General features: G+C 40.1%; 1 protein-coding gene across 1 annotated transcript in view; it reads left to right on the forward strand.

Annotated features, from left to right (window-relative positions):
* wdpcp (WD repeat containing planar cell polarity effector) overlaps positions 1–19,048 on the forward strand; it is a 124,000-nt gene continuing 104,952 nt past the window's right edge. The window contains exons 1-2 of the mRNA XM_060831175.1: positions 1–109; positions 917–1,012. Of these exons, the coding sequence (XP_060687158.1) occupies positions 1–109; positions 917–1,012 (205 nt within the window). The remainder of the gene's footprint in view (positions 110–916; positions 1,013–19,048) is intronic.

Here is a 19,048-nt window from a genome sequence, read left to right on the forward strand (position 1 = left end):
ATGACACTGCAGTTCTCTAACAGGAACCTGGAGGGTGATGCAAAGGTGACAGGTCTCCTTCCTGTAGGATTTAACAGAGGAAGCAGCATCACCAGACACTGGCAGCATGGTACAAGGTCACAAACTGAATCAGTGCTGTCTCGATGGTGCTTAGGAGTAGCCAGCAGTGTTGTAGGAAGGTCAATGGCAAATGGTCAGGATAAGTGCCCTTCTTCTCTCTGCTATTGCACCCAATTCACACCAGAGCTCAAGCTCTGCCACTTTTGCTATTGCCTGCAACATCATCTTCCTTCATTCACCTGTTCACATTCTCTCCACCTCTGCTGAACTTCCCACACCACTAACTCTATATGGCTTCTGGACTGCCTCCTTACCATCTTAGGATACCTCACCAGCTGTCATCCACTTGTATCAGCACTAGCAGCCATGCCAGCCACTGTCATCTCACTCAATTCCTTCCATCTTTTATTACAGCCCATAACAGGGTAGCAAGTGTCCCGTGGAGGTGAAAGGGTAGCAGATATTAGGCTTCTCACCCACTGTGAGGAAAGAATCTTGGCCTTCTCAGGAAAAGACTGGAATCACTCCTGCAGGATCACTGAGTAAGTACCAATTTTTCATTCCACTATAACTCTTAGAGTAACCCTGCTCTCTCTCTGACAATCAATCATTAATTTCATACCATTTCTAACCATTGGCCTTCTTTCCCTTTTGACTTGCAGTTACCACCAGCATCTTGTTCACTCTGTTGTGAAATACGCAACTCCCCCAGAAACCACTGGTTCAAGCTCTAGAACACCAAGCCCTCGTAGGAGGCATTGGCAAGGTTGCTTCCTGCGTGCGTGCTTCAATGTGGGGCCATAATCTGGTGAGCACTTCACAACTGGCTGAGGAAGAAAACTCTGAGGACTGCCAGTATCCAGGCACCTGTTCAACCTTAGGCAGGAGAGGACACTAGTGCCGGCAATCAGTGGCTTTGTCCATATCCACAGGGAGGAGAAGGAGCCAACAGGTATGTTGGACACAGTGGCCTTCATTGCCCAGAAACTGCAGCACCTTGCCACAGGTGACAATGCAATGTACATAATTTGGCGCTTTTCTATAAATGATACTACTTTGATCTTGCATCTGGTTGTTTGTCTTTCTGTGTAGCGCCAAATGTAACAGTTGCAGCATGAAGCATAACTTCATGGCCTTACATGATGTATTGCTTTCAATGTCTATGTCAGACTCTGCTGTTGAAAGTGAAAGCAAGAGGAACAAGACTCACATTGGTGAGTCTTGGAAGCCCCCTTCCTCTCCCGTCGAGTCACTTACCCCACGTGAAAGCAAGAGGAACCACTGGCATATGAGATGACTATGCCTGGTATTGTCATACACTTTGAGACATGGCTGTTTGCTTGCTGCACTTGGCAGTTTGCTGCATAAACTGCTGGCATATGGTGCAAATGTGAGATTGACACAGCACACTGTCATATAGCAGATATCCACCTCCTTGACTGAGGACTGCTGACTCATGCATACTACCTGGTTTTATGTGATTGTGCTAATTGCCACAGCCAAGAAAAGCATGGATGGTGCAAGCATGCAGGTAGCGATCAAATGAGGAGCCCTGTGATGCAAACTGATTCAATCTATGAGCTAGGTGCCTGTTCCTGCACATTCTGTGCTGCTGCTGTAAGCTTTCAATACTAGTTGTCAGTGTAAGGCTGTGCTTCCAGAGCACCTTGTAGATGTATCAGAGAGTGCCTTGATGGTTGTGAGGGGTTAGCAAAAGCCAGATACCAGTGTCTGCAGATGAACAGTGCATACTGCTGGTGTGCATTGATTGTTCCCTGGGATGCTGTTTAGTCCTGAACAACATGGAAGTCCTTTGGAGCAAGCAAGGAACTAAAGTCACCAGATACACAGTCATTTCCATGACTAGTTTTCTTGACACCTTGTGTGTTTGGCACATTTAGAAACAGGAACTGAACATTAATGCAGTGAGTTAGGCCATCAAAGCAATAATCAGCCTTAAAAGCAACTCAAGCTCCTGAGTGAGAACCTCACTTATCAAAAGTACACAAGCTGGAGTGAGATGCTCCCAATATTGAGTTAAGCCTTGTCAGACTTCTTGTCCTGTTCTGCCACAAACACTGTCATAGCCCATGTCACTGAGACTGTTATAAGATTCTGCCTATGATTTTCAAGAAATCATGTGATTTTAGTTAAATGCCTCAACTTGGGAAGTTAATTGCCTCTTCTTTAGTGAACAACAAACTGCCATTCCTAGAGGTCACAGTAGAGTGAACAGCCAATGAGGAACTTCAAACCAGTGTCTACAGGAAAATACATACATGGACCAAATATTGAACTACAGAAGCAATCACCCCACCAGCCACAAGCGAAAGTACATCAGAACATTAGTTCAACTAGCCACCACACACTGCAGCACAGAGGAACTACGCAGAGCAGAGGAAAATCACTTATGCAGTGTATTCAAAAAGAATGGGTACCCAATGAACATAGTCCGCTGATTTCTCAGCAATAAACCCAAACAAGCAGACAAAACGCGTCCAGAAATCCTAGCCACTCTCCCCTACAGCAAAGACATCTTGGTAATGACTACCAGACTACCCCGACCCCTTGGCATCATGGTAGCCTACAAACTCACCAACACACTAAAACAGCAGCTAATGAACTTGAAAGACCCTGTATAGACAACAAGCAAAACTAATGTCATTTACAAGATACCATGCAAGGACTGTCACAAACACTACATTGGACAAACAGGCAGAAAACTAGCCTCCAGGATACATGAACATCAACTAGCCACAAAACAACATGACCCTCTCTCACTAGTATCCTTACATACGATGAGGAAGGACACCACTTCGACTAGAACAAGCCAGAGACCGCAGAAGAATTCCTAGAAGCATGGCATTCCAACTGGAAATCAATCAACAAACACGTTGACTTGGACCCGATTTACCAACTGTCGAGAAAAAGAACAGGAAATGACATCACCAACCCAAAGAAACCCAAACATATAAGTTGAAAGCAGGAATCATCAGCAGTGCTTTGTCTGGAGGCTCACTGAAGATGTTACCTAGTATGGTGACGAAACATCTGAAAATAAACTTTCTAGCTCTGTGAGCAAACCTACATGCAGAACCTCGACCTGAGCTACAAATCTTCTCAAAACTCGCTAAATCTCCAGCCAATGAGAGTTTAGTTTATAGACATCTCCCAGCTGCCAGAGCTGGAAGCATGTCTTCAGTTGCAAGAGACTTTGGAGTGCAGGTTCATAGTTCCTTGAAAGTAGAATTGCAGGTAGATAGAATAGTGAAGAAGGTGATGGTAGACTTTCCTTTATTGGGCAGACCATTTAGATAGGAGTTGGGAGGTCATGTTGTGGATGTACAGGACATTGGTTAGGCCACTTCTGGAAAATTGCATACAATTCTGTTCTCCTTCCTACTGAGAGGATGTTGTGACACCTATAAGGGTTTAGAAAAGATTTACAAGAATGTTGCCGGGGTTGGAGGATTTGAGCTATAGGGCGAGGCTGAAAAAGGTGGGGCTGTTTTCCCTGGAGCGTCGGAGGCTGAGGGGTGACCTTATAGAGGTTTATACATTCATGCGAGGCATGGATAGGATAAATAGATAAGGTCTTTTCCCTGGGGTGGGAGAGTTGAGAACTAGAGAGCATAGGTTTAGGATGAGAGGGGAAAGAAATAAAAAGGACCAAGGGGACAACTTTTTCACGCAGAGTGTGGTGCATGTATGGAATGAGCTGCCAGAGGAAGTCATTGGGTCTGTACAATTACAGCATTTAAGAGGCATCTGGATGGGTATATGAATAGTTTGGGTTTAGAGAACTATAGGTCAAATGCTGGCAAATGGAGTAGATGAGGTTAGGATATCTGGTCGGCATGGATGAGTTGGACCGAAGGGTCTGTTTCTGTCCTGTACATGTCTATGACTTTATGGCTTCAGCAGTCCAGAAATAAGAAGAGTCATTTAAATAAGAAATTAAAAAGTTAATGGAGGAATAAGATTTCAATGGGATTGAGAAACACTAAAGGGTATTAATGGGAAAAATAATTGTTTTTGCTGTTAAGAGGTGACCTTTTAGAGGTGTATAAAATCATGAAGGACATGGACAGGTGCCAAAGTCTTTTTCCTAGGGTGGAGGAGTTCAAAACGAGAGGGTGTAGGTTTAAGGTAAGAGGGGAAAGGTTTATAAAGGATCTGAGGAGTAACTTTTTCACGCAGAGGGTGATACATGTATGGAACAAGCTGCCAGAGGAAGTAGTGGAGGTGGGTACAATTACAATATTTAAAAGGCATCTGGATGGATATATAAATAAGAAAGGTTGAGAGGAATATGGGCCAAATGCTGATAAATGGGACTAGGTCGGATTGGGATATCTGGTTGGTGTTGACAAGTTGAGCTAAAGGGTCTGTTTCCATGCTCTGACCCTATGACTTTGTGACTGTATACATTTTTAAAATGTATATAATATATATTAGCTTTTTTCTCTTTTATGCATGTTTTGTTAAAAGAATATCGGCAGCTTTGTGTGAATATGTTCAGTAATTCACCACCACAGAAGTCAAACTGCTAATGTAAAACTTTTTTGATCAGTGAAGCTGGGTTTCACTCTGGGATCTGTCAATTATTAGGAAGAGTTTATAGCATTTGAAGAATTCAAGCAAATTAGAGAACGATGTAACAAGCAAAGTGGATATTGGGGAATCTGCAGATGTAGCATAACTGAACTTCTAGAAGGCACAAAAGGTTAATAGACAAGGTATGATCACATAGGGTTAGGGGCAACATATTAGTTTGGATAGAGGATTGGATTACCACTAGCAAGCAGAGAGTCAGAATAAATGGGTCTTTTCCTTGTTGGCAAGCTGCAATTAGTGGAGTACCACAGGGTTCAGTCCTCAAGACCCCAACTATTTACAATCTATATTAGTGACTGAGATGCAGGATAAATATGCTATAGCCAAATTTGTAGGTGACACTAAAATAGGTGGGAAAGTGAGTTGCAATAAGTAAATAAGAAATTTATAAATGGATATGGATAGGTTAGGTAAATGGGCTAAAATTTGGCAGATGAAGCTTAACATGGATAAATGTAAGGTTAACCATTCTGGTCAGAAGAATAGAAAGGCAACTTATGTAAACGGAGAGAAATTTGAGAGTGTCTTGTTGCAGAGAGATCTCATGCAGGTACAGCAGATAGTAAGGAGGGCAAATGAATTTTGGCATTTGTTGCTAAAGGAATGGAGTTTAAAAGCAGGGAAGTGTTGCAATTGTGTAAGGCATTGGTGAGGCTGCATCTGGAGTACTGCGTAGGGTTTTGGTCCCCCTACTTGAAGGATATAATTGCATTTGAATCAGTTCAGAGGAGGTTCACTGGATTAATTCCAGTGATGGAAAACTTGTCTTATGAGGAGAGGTTAAGCAGTTTAAAAGAATGAGAGGAAATCTAATTGAGGTATATAAAGTGCTGAAGGGGATTGACAAAATAAATGTAGAGTGGATGTTTAGGAAATCTAGAATGAGAGGTTATTGTTTTACGTTTAGGCATGGCAGATTTAAAATCAATGAGAAATTGCTTCTCTCAAAGGGTCACTAACCCAGAATGCAGTTGGTGCTGGGACACTGAGTAACTTTGAGGAGGAGATAGGCAGCTTTTTAATAAGTAACGGGCTAAAAAATAATGAAGAACAGGCAGGAAAGTTGAGGCTGATATGATCGCATCTGAGCAGCATTGAAGGGTTCAATTGCCTACATATGCTCTTCGTTCTTCTTTTCATACCATCAGCTGGAATCCTAACAGTATGTCTGAGCAGACCTATAAGGAGTATGAGAGTTTGTACTATTTGTTCTGGATTGACTTTAAGGACCTTCCTATTTATGTAAAGTTTACAATACCGTCATGTATCTACGCAATAGGATCCTTTCAGGCTACCCCGAAGAAGAACTACCACCTAAGTCATATCTATGAAAAAGCATTTGACTAATGGGGTGTTTTTATCAGAAGGGAGAAAAGACGCTTGACTAATTCCCTGCTGGAAAGAAGACACCATCAAGTGAGGATCCAGACCTTTTTCCACTAGCCAGTCACCCTAGGAGCTGCCTTATCCCCAGCAATGAGGCTGTACATATGACATTGAATGTTCCATTACCACAAAGGTTATCACCCCATAAAAGTGTGGTTAGTTTCAAATTTTGTGAAATTTGATGTATTATCCAGGGAGCAACCTCTATTACTTTTGTAACACAATAGTCTTTTATTTGCATTATTTGTACGTCCCAAAAGAACAAATGATGTAATCTTTAATTGGAATCTGTCCTGCATGCATGGTGGAAGTTAATGACGGCCTCTCAAATCCACAACACATGACTCCAAATAGAAGAGAAAAAAACAGATTTTTAATAAATTTGAACACAAATGGAGTTGTCTCAACTATATAATGAGTATACTTTTACTTTTGAGTTGTTGTTCAGTTATCTTTTTTTATACACTCCTTTTTCTTTTACGTATGCAAACACTTGCTCTTTTAAAAAAATGTACAAAATAAATAGCGAATAAAATTTTTGAAACTAATGATCCAGATTTTATTCACATTAATTTAAGGACATTATCAACCAGATACTATCAGGTCTATGAGATGCATTTTGCCATGTTATGCCTCGTGCAAAATTATAAACAATGCATATGCTCACACTGTAGAAATTTTAGCCAACCGAGCTGCAGCTCTGAAGAGAAATGTCACATGAAAAACCAGGATTTCTGGAACAACTAAGACTGTCAGGTTATTTTCATTTGTTTTTAATATCTGTGATGCAGGAGTTATGTCATTCATTGCTCTAAGATGATGATGATGCTGCTATAATCTTTGTAGTAATCAAGCTTTCACAATGTATTGAGTGAAGGAGTGCATGTTTTTGGTGCTAATATTAAGTAATGGGATACATAGTGTGTGGGACTTGGAAATGAAAGAAACACGGAAAATAGGATTAGGATCAGGAGTAGGCCGTTTGGCCCTTTAATCCTGCTCCATCATTTAATATGATGATGAAATCCCTGCTGAAATGCTAAAATATGTCGAACAGACACTGTGACACAAATCCGTGATCACATTAAACTTATCTGGGAGGAAGTGAGCATACTGGAAAATCTTGAAAATGGTCACAATTATGATATCTGACAAAGAAGACAGATCTGACTGGAAATTACAAAGAAATTTCATAGGAATGGTCATTATGAGAATCCTCCTCAATCATCTCCCTGTAGCTGAAAAGCTCCTCTACGAGTATCAACATAATTCTTTGAAGTTTGCATCGCAGGTAGACCGATTGGTGAAGAAGGCATTAAACACGCTTGCCTTTATCACTCAGACCTTTGTACATAGCAGTTAAGCCATCATGTTGAAGTTGTATAGGACATTGGTGAGGCTTCTTCTGGAATACTGTGTACAGTTCTGATCGCACTGCTTTGGAAGGATATTAAATTGGAGAGGGTTCAGAAAAGATTTACCATAATATTGCTGGGACTGGAGAGTTTGTGGTATAGGCTGGGACTTTTTTCACTGGAGTGCAGGAGGTTGAGGAGTGATCATATAGAGGTTTATAAAATTTGAAGGGCACATATAGGGTGAATAGGTCTTTTCTCTGGGGTGAATGAGTTCAAAACAAGAGGGCTTTTTTAAAAGTGAGAGGCGAGTGATTTAAGAGGGACTGAGAGGCATTTTTTCACATTATGATGGTTTGTATGTGGAATGAACTGCCAGAGGAAATGGTATATTCAAGTATACTTATAATATTTAAAAGAAATTTTGGATAGATACATGAATAGGGAAGGATTAGAGGGATCTAGACCAATTGCAGGCACTAGTTTAGTTTGAGAAACTTGGTCAGCAAGGACAACTAGGACCAAAAGGTCAGTTTCTGTGCTGTGTGACCCTACAAAGAGGCACAATGGTCACAAGTTTCAGTGCACAACAAATCCAAGTGCAGGGAACAGTACCGACCTCTGTATGTGGCCTTCGATTCAGTCAATTGTGAGAATTGTGGAATATCCTCTTCAAGTTTGACTGCTTGCAGAAATTCATCACCACTCTTCACCTCTTCATATCGACATGCAAACTGTGATCCTCACCATCATGGACCCAATATCAGTGCAAACTAGGGTCAAGCAGTGCCATTTCATTATACCAACATCTTCTCCATCTTCTTCACTGCAACCTTCCACCCCATCTCTGCGAAGCTCCCTGCCAGAGTGGAGTTCTTCTACAGGATAAATGCGAAACTATTAAACCTTTGCCTCCAGATCACAACCAAATCCACCCGTCTGTCATCATCAGGCTGCAGACAACAGATGACACCGGCAGGTGTGTGCAATGACACTGAGCTGCAAACCATCAACACATTCACCAAGGCATGAGTGAGTGGGCCTCAGACTAAATATCCAGAAAATAAAAGTTCTGTACTGTCCCACTCCTGCCGCACAACACTGCCCCTGACAATCAAAATCCACAGCAAGCCCCTGACAATTATCATTTCTCATACCTTGGGAGCCTCCTGTCAGTGTAGGCAATATGCCAATGCAGCCATCAGGCAACTGAGGAACAGAGTATTCAAAACCCAAAACCTCAAACCCAGCGCCAAGCTTATGGTCTATCGAGCAGCCTTGATCCCCACCCTCCTGTATGTATCAGAAACATGAACCGTATACACCTCAAATCCCTGGAAAGTTATCAGCAGTACTGCCTTTGCAAAATCCTGCAAATCCATTGGCAGAATAGACATACCAATGTGTGCCCTCCCAAGCCAATATCCCTAGTATTGAGGCATTGGTCACGCAAGACCAGTTTGCCCAACACCAGACTCCCTAAACAAGTGTTGTTCTCCAAGCACTACAATAGTAAATGATCACTAGGAGAGCAGAGGAAATACTACAAGAACGCCCTGAAAGCTTTTCTTGAAAAAAAATGCAACATTGCCACACTCTGTCAGGTGAGAATTGCTTTCCCTAGAAACTGGAGACAAAGCATCTGTGAAGCTACTTGGTAGCCAAGCATAAGCAACAGAAAGAGCGCACAGAATCAAAAGTGTGTCATCCAACTGGCTCAAGAAACACCAACTGCCCCACCTGTAGCAGTCTTTATCTCCAGGATTGGACTATACAATCATTGGGGAACACAGCTGCCCCCTAAGGAAACAAGTCATCCTCTACCCTGAGGACAGACATCCAACTCTTTACTCTGTTCCTGCTTTCATCTCATATCCTGTAATCACTTTTGCCATTAAAAACTATGTCTAACTTCTTGAAAACATTCTGCCACAGAGAATTCCAAAAGCTTATACTCTCTGGGTGAAGAAATTTCTTCTCATCTCAGTCCCAAATGGCTTACATTGTAAAGTCTGATAACCCTTTGTTGCATTCTCTCCAAGCCAGAACATCCTTCCTCAGATATGTACTGCACATAATCCTTCAAGCGCGGTCTCACCAAGGCTGTGTACTCTTGCAGCAAGATGTTCCTGCTCTTATACACAACATTGCTACTCTTGTGTTTTGTGATGGCAGAGATAAGGAAATATTTCTTCTTCACCCAAGAGTGGTGAGTCTATGAAATTCACTACTAAAGAAAGTAGCCAAGGCTAAAATATTGTTTGATTTCGAGAAGGAGTTGGATAGAGCACTTGGGCTAAAGGGATCAAAGGATATGGGTGAAAAGGTGAAATAGGCTCAAAGGGCCAAATGACTTACTCTTTTTTTTATGTTTCTATGAGGGATGAGAAGAAATGCCTGTTGATGTAAATGTGGCAATTTGTTATTTCTGTTGGTCCAAGATGCATCCATGGTGCTCTGGAGGTAAATGTCGTGATTGAGGAGGAACCAATCAAGCAAATATTAAATGATTTTCTCAAAAAGACATAATTTTGCAAAAATTTTTGATTTTGTTAATTTTTATTGCATGGTTCTCTAACTGCCCAGGAGAAACAAACAAATCCGTACGAGTTTTTCTCCTCATCCTCAAAGCATTCTGTACTTTTGATTCATACTTAAACTGTTGCTACATTTCATTTTTGCAGCTGTTTCACTTTGAACCAGCCTGTGGAAAATGAGAAGTGACACAAAAGTAAGTGATAAGGTTGACACACAAAGTCTGAGGAAGAATATCGACAGGTTAACCAAATGGGCAAAAACTTGGCTGGGCAAAACTTTGAGGTCACACACTGTTACAGGAAGAATAGAGGAGCTAACTGTTGTTTAAATGGAGAAAGACTGCAGAAAGCTACAGCAGCGATTTGAAAGTTCTTGTATCACAAAAAGCTAGCATATAAGTTCAGCGGGTAATAGGGATTGCAAATGGAATGTTGGCCTCTGAGAATGGAGTATAAAAATGGGGACGATGTGCTAAAATTATGCAGAGCACTTTTCTTATAAATGATTTGTTATTTATATAGGTGCCAGAGTATGATGACTTAGACACTTCTCACTGTATTTTTTTTGTAAATATACAAGTGACAATAAATTATAGGTATACAATCTTTTATCCGAAAAGCTCAAGACCAACTGGTTTATGGAATTTGGAATTTTTCGAATTTCAGAATAAGTGACAGTTTGACAGTGAAATTTTAAAAAGTCTTACCGAACAGCAGACCCTCACTCTGAGTACTACGGACTCTGAGACAGAATTGAGGCATGCTGGTGCTGGGCCACACCCACCCACATCACATCTGAGTGACATGCATCAAGTGGGTGTGGAGTTGGGTTAACTGCATGCCAAACAATCTTTTTAATGAGAAAAAAACTTTACATAGAAACATTCGGAGCTTTTCGGATTTAGGGATTTCAGATAAAGAGTTGTTTACCTGTACCATTCTATTATATTCTATTCTGTTCTAGTTAGACCACAACTGGAATACAGTGCTAGTTCGCCCCCCTGACATAAGGAAAGATCTAAGAGCATAATCTCAAAGTAACATCGTTATTGCCCATTTAAAACAAATGAAGATTTATCCTCTCAGAGGACTGTGAATCTATGGAATTATTTTATGGCAGATGGCTATGAAGACTGGATCATTAAGTTTATTCAAGGCTGAGTTTTTTTTTAAGTCCGTATCTATAATTATAGGGGAAAGGTAAGAAAGTAAAACTAAGGATCATCAGATGATTTCATTGAATGGCAGAACAGACTCAAGCTGAATGACTGATTATTTCTGCTCCTACATCTTATTGTCTGTAAGAAATGTTGCACAACAGAAAACTTGCATTTAACACAAATCTTAATGTATAACTAATCAGAATCCTGTAGCATCAGCACTGAGTTCAGATTATATTTCCATCTGAGTTGGGATTTGAGAGCAGGAGCTAACTAGACCCCATGGCTTGTGTATATAATTATTTCCCCATTTTAAAGTCTAAAATTCTGTCGATAGTTTTATTATATTTTGAATTTAAGTTGTTACTTATGGTTAAATTAGGAAGCCATATGATAATTCAGTAAACAAAGGATTGGCACATAGACATTTCTCTGTATTCCAAGTTGAATTGCTGGAGTGGTGCAGCCGCAGATGAGAAGGAGTAATTACAGTGTGACAAGTTTTCATAGACATTTTTCCTTGTAAATATGGCTATGGGAATTTATGATGGAAAATGTGAGAGTGAATCTAGTCACATGATTAATTTATTTAAATTTACCTCATGATCACTGTCTGCTGAACCACAGTAATCTATGATGCAGCATCAAATGAGCATTTACTCATATCACATTAAGTTTAAAAATATGAAGTTGTTTTAGCAAATAATGACCTTGTGGCTCAGTATGCTATTGACATTACTAATCAGCAGAATATCTACTAACACCAAATTGTTATGCTGGTTGTGGCAAGTTTGAAAAAAAGTTGACCTGATGCAAAACAGGATTTCGATTTAATAGCAAATAATGCTTTGTATAGTGTTCTAATTTGATTATGAATTTGACTGTACTAGAAATGTAATTGATTTTTAACTGTTACATGTAGAAATTTGAAACTAATATTTTTCTTTTAACTCTGTTGCTGAAATTTCATCTTTTTCACCTTGTTCTTGCATCTCCTGTTTAGCCTCAAGGCCCTTTCTATCATTTGATATGAACTTTTCAACTTTTCACACCCACCCTGACCTTTGTTGTGCAGGTCTTGTATCCTATGAAGCTTTAACTTTTCCCGTCCACCTTGCTTTGACTGTTTTTGCAGAGCATTGCATTTGCCTGGAGTATCAGTTGTATATTGAGTGTTGGACTTCACTAATGTTGTCAGTGATTGACACACTGTACACATGATGCTTGCCGTTTTTGTGAATAATGTTCACTTAAATTCGTTCATCTGGATGTTGGTAATCCTGCCTTTTTTCTGCTTGTCAGTGGTTGTCTTTCAAAGAGTGTATCCATAACAACTTTAGAAGTCCTTATTAAATGTAGATCTTTCACAACAAATGCAGCCTTCTCCTGGGGTTAATTTTTGTGTCGTATTGAACATTTCACCATCCTTTTTCGCAATATTAGTCACTGCCTTCATGTCATTTTGGTATTTTAATTAACATGCTCTCCTTTTTAAACAAAAACAAAAATTCTTTTGTAACATGTGAGTCTACTTCCGACAATTCAGCCATTGTTTCTACCTAAAAATGAATTATTCAAAGATTTCAATTAAACAATTCTGTTTTATGTATAAATATAAGTTTTGTGATGACAATGCAAAAAGTAAGGGCTGAATGTCTGATTTCAAGGTGTGGACTGAATATGATGTTGTGCTATGGTCCAATTGCCCCTTCCTTCTCAGCCAGCTACACAAAAAAAAAGTGTGCAGGAGAAAAACTGCAGGTCTGGCAAGCTTCCATAGAGAGAAAAGAGTTAAACCTTCTAACAATGGGTCACTGGTCTTGGAATACTAACTCTATTTTCTCTTTACAGATGCTGCGTTTTTCCAGCACTTTCGGCTTTTGTTTCAGGTTTCCATCATCTGCATTTCTTTGTTTTATCTAAATCAACAGTTGATCTTAAATGCTTATATGGGATACCTTGGCTAATAATATATTTTTAAATTATGGTTATAAACTACCTTTTTTTCCCTAAATGACAAACTAATTATTAGTTAAAAGTTTAATTATAACTAGTCTCAGTAGACGGACTGTTAAAAGTGCTGATGAATTTGCAGCCCAAAGTGAACTGGATTTTTGGTGAATAGCTGGCAGTTTGAATTGTTTAGCTAATAGTCATTTTTGATATTGGCTCAAAATCTGCCAATAAAGCTAATTATTTTAGTAATAGATTTAACTTCCACTTTGTGATTGTATGTAGTGAATAAAATATTTACATATGCATTTGTGTCATGACAATAGATACAAGATTTTCGAGCTGCAAGTGAAATCTAAGCCTGCATTCTTTCAGTTGTGAAGTTGTTTGAGATAGAAAGTTCTTAGGAGGTATTCAAGAAGAAATATGGATGAGTAGTGATTGGGGATGAGTAGGGGACTAAGGAAATTTATATTTCCAAGTGAAAAATTGTATCATCGTGGAATTTGTGTTGTTTTGCATTTTAAGTACTGTCTGTGAAATGGGATGGATTGAGGAGGGCTCAGAGACTAGATCTGAGAGTTTGTCTCAGAAGCTCCAGGGATTGTTTCATTCTAACTGAAAACCCTACTTGTGACAGTTAAATTTATAGTTGCTCGAGTTTTTTTTTACCAAAAGCTCGACCCAACATCCCGAGGGGTTTAACATTTTGCAGAACACAATGTCAGAGTATGCACAAGATAATTGAAGATTATACCGTGAAAGTTTCACACTACATTTAATGTTCAAAAAACCTAAAGCAGTAAAAGAAGACATTTTCCATACTTACGGTGTCCTCATGCATACAAGGTCTTCAGCAGTAAAATAAATTACAAACCTAGAAAAGGGTGCAAAGAAATCAAACCAATTTATAAATTCCATTAATTACAAATTGCAATCCCAATAACGAGGGATCCTCATTATGTGCCAGCTTCCCAAATCCCATGCTGACTTCCTCACTTAGATGTAAATTTTGTCTTCCCATAATACCTAAATCTTTTGACCTGCACTTTAAATACCTAGATCTCCTTGAATTTCTTTGCACAGTTTTGAATACTCTCTCACTGTTCACATAAACTGCATCCCACTAAACTTCTCTTCCTCTAATTGCCTTTTATGTTTTTGAGATCTTTTTCATCAGCAAGTTCATCTCAGACCATATCCATGATGCAAGGATGACCACTGTCATGTCCTGTGACTGCCCATACAGTCTTAATTTAGGGGGACATGGTAGCATAGTACAAATGTCACTGGACTAACAAATCTAGATGTCCAGGCTACTGCTCTAGAGATGGAGATTCAATTCCATTCCCTGCCACCACCGCCACTGTGAAAATAAAATTCAGTTAATAATTTTATAATTGAAAGCTATTCTCAGTGATGGTATCACGAAACTGCAATTGATTAGCATAAAAACTAATGTAGTACACTGATGTCCTTTAGGGAAGGAAATCTGCTGTCTTTATCTGATCTGGCCTACATGTGAATCCAGATATGGTTAACTACCTTCTGAAATGATCTGGTGTTGGAAATTGGGGTCCCTTTAAAACTGTGTTCACCCAATGTTCCTTATTTGGTATTTTCTGTGTAGCATGAAATCTCATTTAACTGTTTTACAGTGGTAGCTAGCCTTATACAGGCATAAGGGAAAGATTTATTGTGCACCACACTATCCTGTTGTGAGTTCAACATTTTGGAAATCATCAACTTTTGTTTGTGGGAGGAATGAAACTAGCCTTTAAATTGTGATGGGCAAGGGGACACTGGTCATCCTGGCATCATGAGTAACTGCTCATAGTCATTGACCGAAAGAGCTTAGACAAGTGATTGACACAGCAGGGATGGCCTGCACCTAAAATAAGTATATCAGTAGGGATAGGTAAAAAGATACAGATACAAGCAAGAAAATCCAGGGAAATGATACCACCTTCTTGGGAGATGAGTTCCTTCACATCAACCTGAGGGAATAACGAAAGCAAAGACCTTTTCCCCTTCAAAACTACTACTCCTGTTCCTCCGTTCTACAGGACAAATTTAAGATCACTGAATTATTTTGTCAGTCATATACTTTTTTTGCCGAATTAACTGGTGTATCATCTAAATTGCTGCTTCCTAATAAACTCAAATTATCAGAAAATTGCTACAACTCTTTGATTTCCTATACTGTGATCATGCACCCCAAAATCAACATGAGGCAAGCCACTCAGCTCAAGGGTAATTTGGGATAGGCAATAAATTTGGTCTCTGGTCTTTGACTACCATATCCTATGAAAAAAGTTCCACCACTCACCAGTCTTTCTACCTCACCATCAATCCATGGTAAATACTTGTATCCCTCGCTAGTTGGATCTTAAACTTTCAAATTCCTCTCCCTTGGATATCCACCTGTCACAACATCACTGTTGTAAGTTTTAATAATCTAATGCTGTTTTAACCTCTTACATTCTTGAAATTGCACCTTTTCTTCTGCATTGGTATATCCCTGATTTGTCCCTGTTGTTTTGTGTGCATGTAAATCCTATCTTTCAGAATCACCTTCGGATTCAATTTCTGATGAAGGGCTTTTGCCCAAAAGGTCGATCTTCCTGCTCCTTGAATACTGCCTGACTTGCTGTACTTTTCCAGCACCACTCTAATCTTGACTCTCATATCCGGCATCATGCAATAATCACTTTCACCACTGAAGTCAGGCTCACAGATTTATAGTTCCCAGGCTTGTCCCTCCAGTCTTTCTGAAATAGAGTCATAGAGTCATGGCGATATACAGCATGGAAACAGACCCTTCGGTCCAACCCGTCCATGCCGACCACATATCCCATCCCCATCCAGTCCCACCTGCCAGCACCCAGCTCATCTCCCTCCAACCTCCCCCCAACCACATATCCATCCAAATGCCCCCTAAATGTTGCTTGCTGAGATATTTGTATCATCGATAGTCACAGGTGAGGTGCTGGAAGACAGAAGGTTGGCTAACGTGGTGCCACTGTTTAAGAAGGGTGTTCAACAAGGTTCCCCATGGGAGATTGATTAGCGAGATTAGATCTCACGGAATACAGGGAGAACTAGCCATTTGGATACAGAACTGGCTTAAAGATAGAAGACAGAGGGTGGTGGTGAAGGATAGTTTTTCAGACTGGAGGCCATTTCCCAAAATTCAATAGATTTGGCAACAGCCCCATCAAATTGGCAGGCAGCAAATGTTTCACAACTTTTCAAGAGTGGAGGGAGGGAGAAACTGTTCATCAACAGGATGTTAGCCTAACATCAGACATTAAGTAAGTGAGAGTGCATCTTCGTGGTTTCCACAGGGATCGGTGCTGGAGCCACTGTTGTTTGTGATATACATAAATGAACTGGAATAGGCATTGGTGGTTTGATCAGTAAGTTTGTAGATGACACGAAGATTGATGGAGTGGCAGACTGTCAAAGAATACAGGAGAATATAGATAGACTGGAGAGTTGGGCAGAGAAGTGGCAGATGGAGTTCAATCCTGAAATGAAGGCACTATGATGTGTTAATGGGGGCAGAATGCATCTTCAGAAGAAATGATGCAATGTCACATCATTTTGCTAGTCTTTGAAGCCTTATGACAAATTGAAGTCACAATAAGATGTTAATGTTTTCATTACCTCAGCGGACTGTGTAAATATTCTTTTAGCAGTAAAGCAAGACCAAGAATATTATACAGCAGCAACAAGTGAAAGAGCAATGAGGAGAGGTCTCTAGTATTACTGGAAAACTTCAAGCAGGCCATGGGTTCCAATCAAGCAGAACCGTTGCTGAGTTGGTACTCAAGATTTACTTGTGCTGCATCTGATCTCACAGGAAAGCTGAGCCAACGATCAGCTCAATATGCCATTGAGTGTAATGAGTAGTTGTGCAAATAATATCGTAGTCAGGCAAGAGGTCGTCTGAGAAACAGCAACACACAAGGAGGTAATAAAAACATTTGATGCTTACTTCAATCAGTGGAAAAATGCTTATGTTTAAATGAGCTGAATTTAATAAATGTACTCAGTGATAAGGTGGAAGTATTAATACTTAATAATCTCTCCAGATATGCTGAGAACTGTGAGTATTGCAGCTTAAAAGAAGAACGAATCAAAGGCAGAATTGTTACAGGAGGTGTTGATGAAGCATTCTTTGACCACTTTCAGTTGAGGGATGTTTTTAACATTAACAAAGGTATTTTACCTGAGCAGACAAGCTGAGATCAGGAAGTAAACCTAATGGATTTGGGGTGATGGAAGTGATATCCCAAAGATGACTCCATCAAATGTAACATTTAAACCAGAGAGGTGATTGTAGAAATTAGGAGGAGTACATCAACCACCCGGCTAACTTATCAGCATGGTGGAAAGTAAGCACGTGTGAAAATTGTCCCGCCAAAGAGGCTGATTGCCATTCATGCATGAAGTACAGTCATTTCTCAGCTGTGTTGCAGTAAGAGTTGAAAAGTGTGGTGCTAGAGAAACACAGCAGGCCAGGCAGCATCCGAGGAGCAGGATTCTGTGTTTTTCCAGCACCACATTTTTCAACTCTGGTACTCCAACATCTGCAGTCCTCACTTTCTCCCTGTGTTGCAGTAAGATCCTTGTACAGAATAAGTCAACAGGGAAATCCTCAAAAATGGCATGGTCCATGAAATAAAAGATGTCAGTGATGTGAACATAAGAAATAGGAGCAGGAGTAGGTATTTCAGCTCCTCAAGCCTACTTTGCCATTCATTAGATCGTGGCTGATCTCATCTCAGCCTTAGCTCCAACTTTCCTGCCCATTCTCCATAACTCTTTAAATCATTACAAATAAAAGATCTTCTATCTCCTCAAATTTACTACATGTCCCAGCATCCACCACACTCTGAGGTAGTGATTTCCACAGATTCATGACCCTTTGATAGAAGTAATTTCTCCTCATTTCTGTTAATTTCATTACATCTAAATCTGATACCTCTCATCCTCAAACTATAGAATAGAATCCCTACAGTGTGGAAATAGGCCCTTCAGCCCAACGAGTCTACACTGACCCTCTGCAGATAATCCCACCCATACCCATTCTCTGAGTACTCAACATTTATCCCACACTAATGCACCGACACATCCCTGGACACTATGGAAAATTTGGCATGTCCAATTCACCTAACTTGCGTATCTTTGGATTGTGAGAGGAAACCGGAGTAAACGCATACAGACATCGGGAGAATGTGTAAACTCCACATGGACAGTCACCCGAGGTGGGAATCGAACCCGGGTTCTTGGCGCTGTGAGGCAACAATGCCAACCACTGGGCCACCGTGCTGTTTTAGATTGCCCCACAAGTGGAATCATCCTCTATGTATCTACTTTGTCATTCTCCTTTAGTATCTTTTTTATCTCAATTAAATCTCCTCTCATTCTTCTAAACTCTAGAATATAGGCCTGAACTGCTCAATCACTCCTCATAAAACAAAGCCTCTTGCCTCTGGAATCAAATTAGTGATTCTCCTCGGCATTACCTCTTATGCAACTACATGCTTTCTCAAGGGGCCAAAATTGTATGCTGCTCTCCAGGTGCGGTCTTGTGCAGTTGAAGCAGCACTTCTCCACTTTTATTCTCTGTTCCTTTCACAATAAATGCCAAAATTCCATTTGCACTCCTTAATACCTGCTGTACCTTAATTCTAGTTTTCTGTGACTCCTGCATGGGGACAACCAGATCTCTCTCCACTAAATCACTCTGCAGTTTATTTCCAGTTAGATAATAAGTTGCCTTTCTATTCTTTTGACCAAAATGGATCACCTCACACTTAGCTGCTATAAACTCCATCTGCCAGATTTTGGCCCATTCCCCTAATCTATCGATTTCCCTTTGTAAATTTCTTATTTCAACTTACTTTCCCACCTATTTTAGTAGATTTGCAAATTTGGCTATATTACCTTCTATCCCTTCATCCAAATCATT

This window comes from Hemiscyllium ocellatum, chromosome 10 (genome assembly GCF_020745735.1).
Source record: "Hemiscyllium ocellatum isolate sHemOce1 chromosome 10, sHemOce1.pat.X.cur, whole genome shotgun sequence".
Taxonomy (NCBI): domain Eukaryota; kingdom Metazoa; phylum Chordata; class Chondrichthyes; order Orectolobiformes; family Hemiscylliidae; genus Hemiscyllium; species Hemiscyllium ocellatum.